This window comes from Rhododendron vialii, chromosome 1a (assembly GCF_030253575.1).
Source record: "Rhododendron vialii isolate Sample 1 chromosome 1a, ASM3025357v1".
NCBI lineage: Eukaryota > Viridiplantae > Streptophyta > Magnoliopsida > Ericales > Ericaceae > Rhododendron > Rhododendron vialii.
This window is the reverse complement of record NC_080557.1, coordinates 1,201,955-1,213,671: the sequence shown is the minus strand read 5'-3', so window position 1 is coordinate 1,213,671 and position 11,717 is coordinate 1,201,955. Positions and strand designations below refer to the sequence as shown.

The window sequence follows — 11,717 nt, the reverse complement described above, 5'->3', positions numbered from 1 at the left end:
GATGATCCAAATATTAAAAATATTTGAAGAAAAAGAAAAGTATGCAAATAATTGAGTACTATATTAAAAATATACCCAGTGTTATCCAAAATCCATCCAATTTTGACTTGGAAATTCAACTTAAAATTTGGAAACATAGGAATGTTTCCTCGATCCTTCCTAAATTTTTTGTTCTTCCATTACTTTTCTGGTCTTCGTTAAAAACAAATAACAAAGAGGAAAAATCCAATGGTTTGGCCAAACGTACATGAGATACCCAAGCAAGTTCTTAACTTCTAATTTAGAGGTCGCAGTGTCAAATCACGTAAAGGAAAACTTTTAAACTTTAGAACCACATGAGTTTATCGAATTATTAACTCAAAATATTAGTTGAAATGCACGTGAGGTGATAGTGTGTAAAAAAAAACTTCATATATAGATTTTCTTGGAATGATCTTCTAAAAGATTATGGGAATAAAATCTAACTTTATCTTCTCGTATACAATTGATCAATGTTTCTTTTTTTGGTTCCGCCATAAGAAAGAAAGTAATTTCGTGTGAATTCTCTAATTTCTACGTGTAGGGCGTGTCTTTCACCGGGGACGGATATTAGTCGAGTAGTCGAGATGCACATGAGTTGACCCGGATACCTGACCTTTGTAAAAAAAAAAAAAAAAAACTTTATCCAGAGAGAGAGAGAGGGAGTCACAGGGAGGAGCGTTGGGGGTGGGAAGTTGATCCATATATCTATACACGTGCCAGCTGTCTTCTATCTACTTTTCCACGACCGAGTCCAGGCTGTCCAGCCTACAACCTTAATCCTCCAAACAGCTGTAACCACAGTTATCCATCACGTGTTTTTTTATCATATTATTATTACTCCCTCCGTCCCAAATTGTTTGTCCGGTCCGCAAAACGATAACTCAAAAATAATGCAATTTTTTAAAGAAAAAATTTAAACCTTTTTCACAAATTAATAGAAGTCATTGATATCTAGTAAGTTGTTAAAAAACTTTTGAATTTTTCTTGCAAAAATCGTATTATTTTTAAGACTCCGTTTTGCGGACCGGACAAACATTTTGGGACGGAGGGAGTATTATTATTATTGATATACAGGAAAAGATTTTGTATTTCCCAAAACCTTCTTAATTACCATTAAAGTGGCCAAATGACTGATTTCCCCCTATGGTAACTCCCCAAATCGGATCTTAGGCGTGATTAATTAGTGGAGTAATTACTATTTCATTACCAGTAACAGCTCCCTCCTGTCTATATTGGTAATTTCCTTTCCTAGGAGCATTTTAAAGAAAGAAGAGAACCCCAACCGGCTGTACCCGGTTCCATACTCTGAAACCTAGTATTTTTAACTGGACCCATCCATTATCATGTTATTACATAGATGGATAATTGCACTTTACCCCCGTAAAATTATGTCTGTTTCTCACTTAGTTTATTGATGGTTTTTTTTTCCCTATTAATTGGTATGCATCTGAGAGGTTTCAAGTTGTTGTCATTTTGCACCAAATTCCAAGATGTGCGTAGCCTTTTGGGTTCCCTATTAACTATATCAGTTCTTACTTGGGTTGTTAGCGTATCTGTTTCTCACTTAGGTTATATATGTTTTTTTCCTTTTAATTATGCATTTTGTGTTTTAAGTTGTTGCCATTTTGCACCGAGTTCCATGATGTATGTAGCATTTTGGGCCATAAAAAGTGGAGACTTGTGGCAATTGTTTTATGAATGAGAAGTCAACATTGAAGATAGAAATAATAGGATCCTGAAAGGCATTCATTCGTTTACAATAGGGGAAGATCTCAACTTGAAGCACAACATAGTAATGATAGTATTATTAATATTTATAGAAAAGAATACAAGATACTCTATGCCGAATGTTTAAAAATGAATAGTTAAAGATAATGAGATTTGTTGTGTAGGATTGGAAAACTTAACACCGACAATGTGTTAAGCGATTGCAAAACTATAGCTCCGGTTCTACAAAGGCCTCTGCAAGTTGCTCTTCGAGATCATAAATCATCATAGCCTAAAACATGGTCTAATTGATCTAGACGTTAGTTTGAATTAGCGTACATCGACAACAATCTACTCCCTCAACATGAAACTTGTGCAATTTATCCACAAAAGCACTTTACTTTTTTTATGTGAAAAAAAATTGCATGGTTTTTCTTAGGCGAACACTTGAAAAGAGACGGATAGAGTAATACTTCACTGTCGCAACTCGGAGAGGAAAAAATACAAGTACATTAAGTGGCCAAGCGAAAATAAGTTAAACTTTGAGTATACATGGTAGTAATTATCCATCAAACATCGACCTATATGTCTAGGCAGAGAGAAAGAGAGTGAAGGGTCGGTTACAGTTGGTAGCGAAAATCCCAAAACACAATATTCTGATGACCATATATATGAGTTTCACATTTTGTATGTCACGTGACGTGTTACTAATGTATCAATAAAATATGTCTCATTTATCATGTGGTAAAATGCATTTTCCTAATGCAATTGTGATACGTCAAATGATATTCAAAATATGGTACTCAGATATGATAACCATGGCATTGCTCGTCTCAAAAAGCCACCCTCATTGATGATCATCATGAATCCAATACCATGGTCTCGAAAGTCCATCCTAGCCGTCCGCACCCACCCCCAATTACGTACTCCCACATTTCCATAATAAGTCGGTCTCCTCTCTCTCTCTCTCTCTACTCTCTCTCTCTCCTCCTCCGTTCTTATCCTCACCACCTTCCTTCCTTGTACCAAAAACCCAGTTTCCTTATTCATATATATTAAACTCGCACCCCTTCAAAAAGCCCATCGAAAATCTCTTTCATTTAAACCTTCATGCTTCCATATCTCCTCCCCCCCATGAGAAAATACATTCTCATTATTATATGTAATACCCACCGGTGAATCCCATTCACCCCACCCAATTTCCCATTTCCCCTGTTTCTCTCTCCAATTCCCCTGTTCTTTGTTGTCTTGCTAGATTTCTCTGGTTTTCTTTTTAGGTTTCTTTGTTTCTCATTATGCTGTCTAGATCTTGTTTCAACCTACTGAACCTCGACGACTACCTCCGGCCCGATCGTACCCGGATTCCCAGAGTCATGACCGTACCTGGCATAATATCCGACTTCGCAAGTAATGACTTCAACAACGGCGAAAAAACGGATTCCCAGTCCGACGTCGTCTCATCGGCGAGCCAAGAACGGAGGATCATCGTGTCCAACCAGCTCCCGGTGAAGGCCCACCGCGACGCCGCCGTCGGTTCGCGGTGGTGCTTCGATTGGGACAAGGACGAGCTCGCCCTCCAGCTCAAGGACGGGTTCCCGAACGAAGTCGAAGTCATCTACATCGGCTGCTTGAAGGCCGATATCGATCCGTCCGAGCAAGACGACGTTTCCACCTTGCTGTTCGAAAAGTTCCGGTGCGTCCCGACGTTCTTACCCCCGGAGGTTCAGAACAATTACTACCACGGGTTCTGTAAGCACTACTTGTGGCCCTTGTTCCACTACATGCTGCCGTTAACCCCGGGTCACCGGTTCGACCGGGTTTTATGGCAGGCCTACGTATCCGCGAATAAAATATTCGCAGATACGATCATGGAAGTAATAAACCCAGACGAGGATTATGTCTGGATACACGATTATCACTTAATGGTGCTCCCCACTTTCTTAAGAAAAAGGTTTAACAGGATTAAGCTAGGGTTTTTCCTTCACAGCCCGTTCCCGTCGTCTGAAATATATCGAACATTGCCCGTTCGCGACGAGATTCTTCGAGGTTTCCTGAATTGTGATCTAATTGGGTTCCACACGTTTGATTACGCTAGGCATTTCTTGTCCTGTTGTAGTAGAATGCTGGGTTTGGATTACCAATCGAAAAGGGGGTATATTGGGTTGGAATACTATGGTAGGACGGTTAGTATCAAGATTTTACCTGTTGGGATTCATATGGGTTTGCTTGAATCCGTTATGTCGGTTTCCAGCACTGCTAAGAAGGTTGAGGAGTTGAGGGAGAAGTTTGAGGGGAAAATTGTGATGTTGGGTGTGGATGATATGGATATGTTTAAAGGTATCAGCTTGAAGTTTTTGGCAATGGGGAATTTGTTGGAGGATCATGTTGAGTTGAGGGGGAAGGTGGTTTTGGTCCAGATAATGAACCCGGCTCGGAGCCGGGGCAAGGATATCCAGGAGGTTCAGGATGAGATCGATAGCGTTGCGAACGAGGTTAATTTGAAGTATGGTGGACCAGGTTATGAACCGATTGTGTTTGTTCACGGGCCAGTTTCGACCAAAGATAAGGTTGCGTACTATGCTATTTCGGAGTGTGTTGTGGTGAATGCTGTGAGGGATGGGATGAATTTGGTGCCTTATACGTATACAGTTTGTAGACAAGGGAGCCCTGATTTAGACAAGGCCTTGGGGATTGAAGGATCTGATGTGCCAAGGAAGAGTGTGATCATTGTGTCCGAATTCATCGGGTGCTCACCATCTCTCAGTGGGGCGATCCGGGTCAATCCGTGGAACATCGATGCTGTCTCCTGCGCGATGAATTCAGCAATCACAATGCCAGAATCGGAGAAACAATTGCGCCATGAAAAGCACTATAAGTATATCAGTTCTCATGATGTGGCTTATTGGGCTAAGAGTTTTGATCAGGACCTGGAAAGGGCTTGTAGGGAGCATTACCGGAAGAGGTGTTGGGGGATCGGGTTTGGTTTGGGGTTCAGGGTTGTGGCTCTGGGTCCTAATTTCAGAAAGCTTGCGGTGGAACACATTGTCTCTGCGTACAATAAGACGAAGAGCAGCCGGCTAATTTTGTTGGACTACGATGGTACTATGATGCCTCAGGGCTCCGTGGACAAGTCGCCAAGCGAGGAGGTTATTAAGGTCTTGAATGGGCTTTGCAACGATCCGCAGAATGTTGTTTTCATTGTGAGTGGCAGAGGAAAGGATAGTCTCAGCAAGTGGTTTTCTCCCTGTGAGAAACTTGGTCTTTCTGCCGAACATGGGTTCTTCACACGGTAACGTTTTTTCCCCTATGAATGAAGCAGAATGACTTGTGTACATGAATTATACTGGAGAAACTTGGATTCAAGTTCTGGACAAAGTCGCTTGACTCGCTTTTGATATCATTTTCTATTTTCGTATGTGATTTTGGACAAAGGTTCTGTTTCTGTTTGACTGTTTGTGTTGCTTACTCGTGATTTTACACTTCTCATAGGTTTTGGCTTGCAATTTTTGTAGTTGGTGTTGCAAACTGAGTTAAATTCGTCGTTTGATTCAAAAAGCACATCCAAATGAAACTTGGTATTAGAAGTTTGCTTTCGGTCTCATCGTATGCAATCGCGTGTGATTTTTTATGGAAGTTTTTGTAATTCTGCTCCAAAGTCCTGTTTGTGTTGCATTACCCATGATTCAATTACTTGTTTGAACTCATTTTATGAGGCCTTCTGATTTGGTTGGTTTTCGGTTTCATTGTAGGTGGAGGAGGGATTCGGCATGGGAGTCCTGCATGTTGGCAATGGATTTCGACTGGAAGAAGATTGCGCTACCGGTGATGGAGCACTATACGGAGGCTACAGATGGGTCATTTATAGAGCAGAAGGAAAGCGCTCTCGTTTGGCACCATCAAGAAGCCGACCCAGACTTTGGAATGTGGCAGGCTAAAGAGCTTCTCGATCACCTCGAGAGCGTTCTTGCTAATGACCCTGTCGTTGTTAAAAGAGGCCAGCACATTGTTGAAGTCAAACCACAGGTAAGAAGCCTATTAACTAATTCTTCATACTAGTTTTTTTCTCGACTCTGAAACATGAAATGCTAGCATATTAGGAGACATTACGTCAAGAACTCGATTGGCCGGCGAGGTATATTCTTTTCCCCCCTTATCCATTGGGGAGCATGCGGATATGATTTTTTTTTTTGTAGTGAATGTTCAAGATGTGTCTGTAAATTCACAAATGGCATTTGGATAAGGATTACTCTGGTTGTCTGTTGAATGACTAAGATTGTTTTTAAGATTTCAAAATGGATGGGACAAATGTAATTTATTGAGAAACAATTGGATGCTAATGATCGTTGACTTCCACCTTCTTAATACATAAAAGTACCCTTGTAAGGAACTGGGGACCATGTCGTGCTGCACTACAGAGTTGTAGTGCACAATCCAAGCCGTCCAAAAGTGGTCCCCTTTGTGAGGATATGTCATATGTGTCTCGCTTGTTAAGGTTAGATGTTCACCTGGCAAGCACGTTTGTAATTCAGTTTAGCACGAAAGGATGAATGAAAGTCCCTAAGTATCAAGTATGCACGAATAGATCTCAAAAACACCATTAAAGTCCCCAAGTATCAAGTATGCACGAATAGATCTCAAAAACACCATTTTTTCCGAAGTAGAAGGAATTTTTTTTCAAGAATTAGGAATGTTCCCTATATTACAGTCTTTGAAATGGTAATTAGATGACTCTGAGAATCAAACACAATCGTGCGCCCGAGCTAATTAACAAGGAATTCGACAAGGTATTGTTTGGTTAATAGTTTCTTGCTAAATGGTTGTAGTGTGTTTCTAGAGGTCATATGACAATGGTATCTGTTGGTGTGGCTTTTATTGATCTATAGTCGCTGAGAGATCTATTTGGTGGATTGCAGGGTGTAAGCAAAGGAGTAGTGGTGGAAAGTCTCATAGAAACCATGCGGGCAAGAGGAAAGTTGCCGGATTTCGTTTTATGCGTAGGCGATGACCGATCGGACGAGGACATGTTTGAGACGATTGCGAGATCTGTTTCCAACCCCTCGTTGCCCGCCACAGCAGAAGTTTTCGCGTGCACTGTCGGTCAGAAACCGAGCATGGCAAAATACTATCTCGAGGACACTTCCGAAGTAATCAAGATGCTTCAAGGTCTAGCAACGCGCAGCATCTGGACAGCTTAATAATAAGTCTGCTCTATCTCAGGTCTCCTTTGAAAGTTCCATCTGAGAATTGCTCATAAGGGGTAGGTACAGCTTAGGTATCTGTTGAATGGGCACAGGAAGTAGTAGCCTAGAGATAACCTTTGTACAGAAAAATACTAGTTTCTACATTTTACAGATCAAATCTGAAAATCAAAAGTTGAAAATTTACAGGATTAGTTGATCCAAGTTTCTTCCACATTGAATTTGGGTTGTTAATTGATTTGTTTCTTGTTCTTTTGTCCACAGAATACCATGGCATGCCTCACGTATCTCTTTGTAAAAGTTCCATAGCTTCAACAACTTTTTTTTTTCCGGGGTAATATGGGGTGTCCCGTGCCAGTTTGCGCACATGGACAGCCCCTCTCACAGCCCTTTAACGCGCTTGCTCGTAGGGTGAGGTGGCCCCAAGAAATATTGGTAGGAAGAGACATTATGAGAGAGCAAACTCTTAAATTTCAGGCATAGATCACTTAGTCAACCCTTGGGGTTAGGAGCAACCATTTTGTTCCCTACCTTTGTGCTCTTGCTGCCATTCTGTTTGCTCTCAGTAGCTATCCTAAACTTAACAGTTTGTCTAGTATATGTCGTAGATTATTTTCCAGTCAAGGGTATTCGAGATTTCGCTCTAAACAATTTTTTCCTTGGAAGCACGAATATGGATATGAGACGGACACGAGACGTGGAGAGAGAATTTCTAAAAGATTAGGACACATATAGGCAGAAGCATTATTTTTCATATGGATATGAGACACGGACACAAGATGTGGAGAGAATTTCTAAAAGATTAGGACATAGATACAGGCAAAAGCATTTTTTCTTTCGTATAGATACGAGACACGGACATGAGAAGTGGAGTGATAATTTCTATAAGATTAGGACACAGATATAGACAAAAAAGTATCATCTTTCGTAATACCATAATGTATTAATTTATGTAGTTTACAAATTCATATAAAAATTCAAGATGTAATTTCTTTGTAATTAGGATTTAGAAAGAAATCAAATATATCAGTAACATTATCAGCATACGAATCGAAGGTCATTATCGAAGTATTCTAGAGGGAAATTATGACTTTGGGTCAACTTTTAAATTTATATTTTAATCTCCTAATGTCCCTCAAAGTGTCCCAATAGTTCCAACGGTTCCTATCCACAGCAATTCGACTAAACAAAACATAATACTAAAATCAAATAACAAGTCTTAACTAAACAAAATAGTAGTATAAATACAAGAATCCAACATGTATCCAAGTGTCTCTGACGTGTGTCTTGATAGTTTTGTCTCATATCTTCATATACAAATACGTGAGATCCGTAAATGTATTTATAGATCTTTTAAGTTATTTGTGTAAGACCCGTAAATGTATCCTTAGATTTTTTAAGTCAAGGGTGTTCAAGATTTTGCTCTAACCAATTTAATGTATCCATAGATCTTTTATGTTATTTGTGTAAGACCCGTAAATGTATCCTTTGATTTTTTTAAGTCAAGGGCATTCGAGATTTTGCTCTAACCAATTTTTTAGGTACATAAATGGTTGGACCGCCATCCTATATCGAAATTTTTTGGTTCTAGTTTACCATGTAACCATGCGATTGACAAAAACTCTTATCCTCTAGAACACACTTTCAACTGAGAGGAAAAAAAAAGGGTTCCTACTATATAAATAAATAAATAAAAACTTTTTTTTAATATTTCGAAGTACAAAAAAAAAAAACATTTTTCGGATACGCATTTTCTTTGGCATAAGAGAAGAGAAGTTCGATACTTGGACATGTACATGTACTCTGTACTTTTGCCCTGGTCGAAACAAAAATGAGAAGTGGATATGTAGATCAATAAAAATAATACTAACATTCACTCATTAGTCCCGCTCTTATTCACATAATCATTTAAAATGATCTTTGCTTTTTTTTTTATTGGCAATAAAATTTATTAGAAATTCGACGAAGAGTACATCGAGTGAAATGGTCTTTGCCCTTGCTCTCGTTTCTCATTTTACGCTCATGTTCTCGATTCTTGCACTCATGAACTCTAGTTGTTTAAGAACATTTTTACGATATTATGTGACTTAGGCCATCCACAGTGGTATAATCAAAAAATGATAACCAAAAGTTGACACATCAGCTTTTGATTATTCACTTAAGAGGTTGCTAAGCTTAACAATGTTAAGCTTCACTATGGTCACTTTTAGTCCATAATCAAAATATGGGGTCCACTACAATTTCATTCTCTCTCTCTTCCCCCCCCCCCCCCCCGTTTTCCGTCATTCACTTCCCTCCATTTACGTTTTTTATGAGTTAAAATATATCGATTCTCTCTCTTAATTTTGAAAAAAAAAATCGGTGACTTCCTTCCATCCTATTATGATTTTTTTCTTTTTTTCTTTTTTCGGGTGTGGATAGTAGAAACAGGAAAGAAGAGTGAAACACCTTAATCCGGCGACGATGGATTGAATTGTAGATGATTGAGAGATATGAGTTTCACTTTTGGAAGAAAAGAAAGAGAAATAGTTTGTTAGCGAAGTGAAAAAGATATAGAGTAGCGAAAAAGGTTGGCTACATAAAAATTTTATTCTTCAATTTTATTTTTTTAACCAAAAAAAAAAAAAAAGAGTGGGCGAAGAAGGAAAGAAGAAAATACTAGTTGAAACACATGTGTATACAAATTTTGGAACTAGTTAACTTATGTGGTGTAGGACCCACAAATTTTGATTATTGAAAAAGATTGTTAGTTTTGGTTATCTAAAGCCCAAAATTTAATTATTTCTAAGGATGTTGCTAAGTTTGATTATACCATTGTGAGTAATCTTTTGCACCAACATTGTTAACTTTAAAAACAATTGGCATTTGATTATACCACTGTGGATGGCCTTAGGTCCCGCCTGTTAAAATTCGAACCAATAGCCTCCGAAATGGAAGATCCAAATGGAACAACTAAAGTTGGTCACGATTACTGAACTTGTGTTGTCTCATAATTAGTATCCTACAAAGTACAAACAGTTACTACTCGTTTCTTTTTTTGGTACTTACAAAACAGTTAATAGCTTCTAGTACACAAGAAGAGGATAAAATCTTTAGTGCGGGGTGGGTATCACGTGGCCTACTCTGCGCATCCGGATTGTCTATTTTGAATTTGGATGGCTCAGATTTGGAGAGAGTAAAAGGAGAGAGAAAGAGTGGTGGGTGAGAGGAGAGAAAGAGTTTCAATCTGGGCCGTATAATATACTTTTGGACGACCCGAATGGGCTGCTCGGGCACCACGTACCCACCCGGCATTGAAAAATTTCTCGTGAGGATGAACTTTTTTCTTTACCGATTGGGAAGTTGTGTTTAAAGCAAAAAGTTATCAGAACAAGAGGTAGCACTTGCCTTGCTTTCTAATCCAATGGCATGCATGAGATTGAACGAGCTTTCGGGGCCGGTTAATTCCTGAAAAAAAAAGGTTGTCTTTGCATTCTAATTTCTTCACCTAAGCCTGTGGAGTGAGGATAGTTGGCTAAATTTATGTGAATGTTGATTCGAAAATCCACGAATCGATACTGGATCTTGAATTCTTGATGTGGATTTTTCGAGGATATATTCAATTCCAAAAAAACAAAAAAAAAAACTCTGGATATTCAAATTGATTTGTATCCAAAAGTAGCTGAAAGGTACTGTATAGGATAATTGGAACTGGGGATAGTTCCCTGGTTCTGTAACCGGCGATGAGGCTTCTTCAGTGTTGGCGGCGGTTTTTGGTGCTTAGGCCTGCTTGGGCTGCTTTTAGGATTTGGGTTTAGCCCATTTTGGGTTGTGTTGGTCTTTTGCTAACACTTGGGTCTCGGATAGCTTTAGCTTTAGATTGAGTCCATCATTGAACTGTTAACCTGCCTGCCAAAGTCAACTTTTCCAAAAACTTTAAATACATGTATTTTCTCATAAAATAGAGATTTGTTTGGCTCTTCTGAACATGTACTCAATTAACTATGCAATTGACTTTTCCGTTTGACCAAAAAAAAATTAACTATGCAATTGTCTTTTTGGTTGGATATTATGGGGCAGTTATGCTCAAGAGAACTGATGGGATCTCTTGAGAAAATCCTGATTAAGTATACAAAGAGCAAAACCATGAAGGGAATGAGAATTTTTTGGGTTTGGGGAATATAGCATATGCGAAGTCTTTAAGTGTAGTTTGTGGTGCAAGAGTACACTTGGTCATGTGCGCACTATGTGGGCAGCATATGCTATAACTATTTTTAGGTGTTCTGTCGATTGGTAGTCAAAGTATATGAAGGGAATTTTAGTATTAGTTATACATGCATGTAGTTAGATACATTAAGCACATCTCTGTAGAATCTTATCTGGTATTATTCAGGCATGTCTTTTTACGAGTCTTTCAGTTATTTTTTGGTGAAAGGTCCTTGTTGTCAATGTTAGATATGCTACCTACACGTGGAGGGATGTTCCCAGACAAGTCGTACATAACTTTGGATCATGAATGAGATTTAGTAGAGAGTGATTTTGCCTCTAATAGTCCCTGGCTTACTGAGGAGAATTTCTCTTGTGAAATTTCCAAAGGTGGCGAGTTCGCTCTGCATCTCTTTGATGGATTTCCAATGAGTAGCGACCTTATCCTTTTCCATTTGAGTCTTATTTTGTTTCCTTTTCCTCCTCCAAAACTCTTGCATGAGCTCGATAATTCACTTGAATAGATTTTAATGTGCCTGCTAGCTACCAATGAAAGAGTCCATGAGTGATCTCAAAATATGAGAGAAGTAGTCCCAACGGGTCCAG

General features: G+C 39.0%; 1 protein-coding gene across 1 annotated transcript; it reads left to right on the top strand.

The window, feature by feature from the left end:
- The first annotated feature begins 2,682 nt into the window (after window positions 1-2,682).
- Window positions 2,683-7,140, top strand: LOC131316415 (probable alpha,alpha-trehalose-phosphate synthase [UDP-forming] 11). The gene is made up of 3 exons (XM_058345772.1): window positions 2,683-5,017; window positions 5,478-5,751; window positions 6,642-7,140. Exons 1-3 carry the CDS (start codon window positions 3,024-3,026, stop codon window positions 6,921-6,923), a joined length of 2,550 nt encoding a protein of 849 aa, XP_058201755.1. The 5' UTR covers window positions 2,683-3,023; the 3' UTR covers window positions 6,924-7,140.
- The last annotated feature ends 4,577 nt before the right edge of the window (window positions 7,141-11,717 follow it).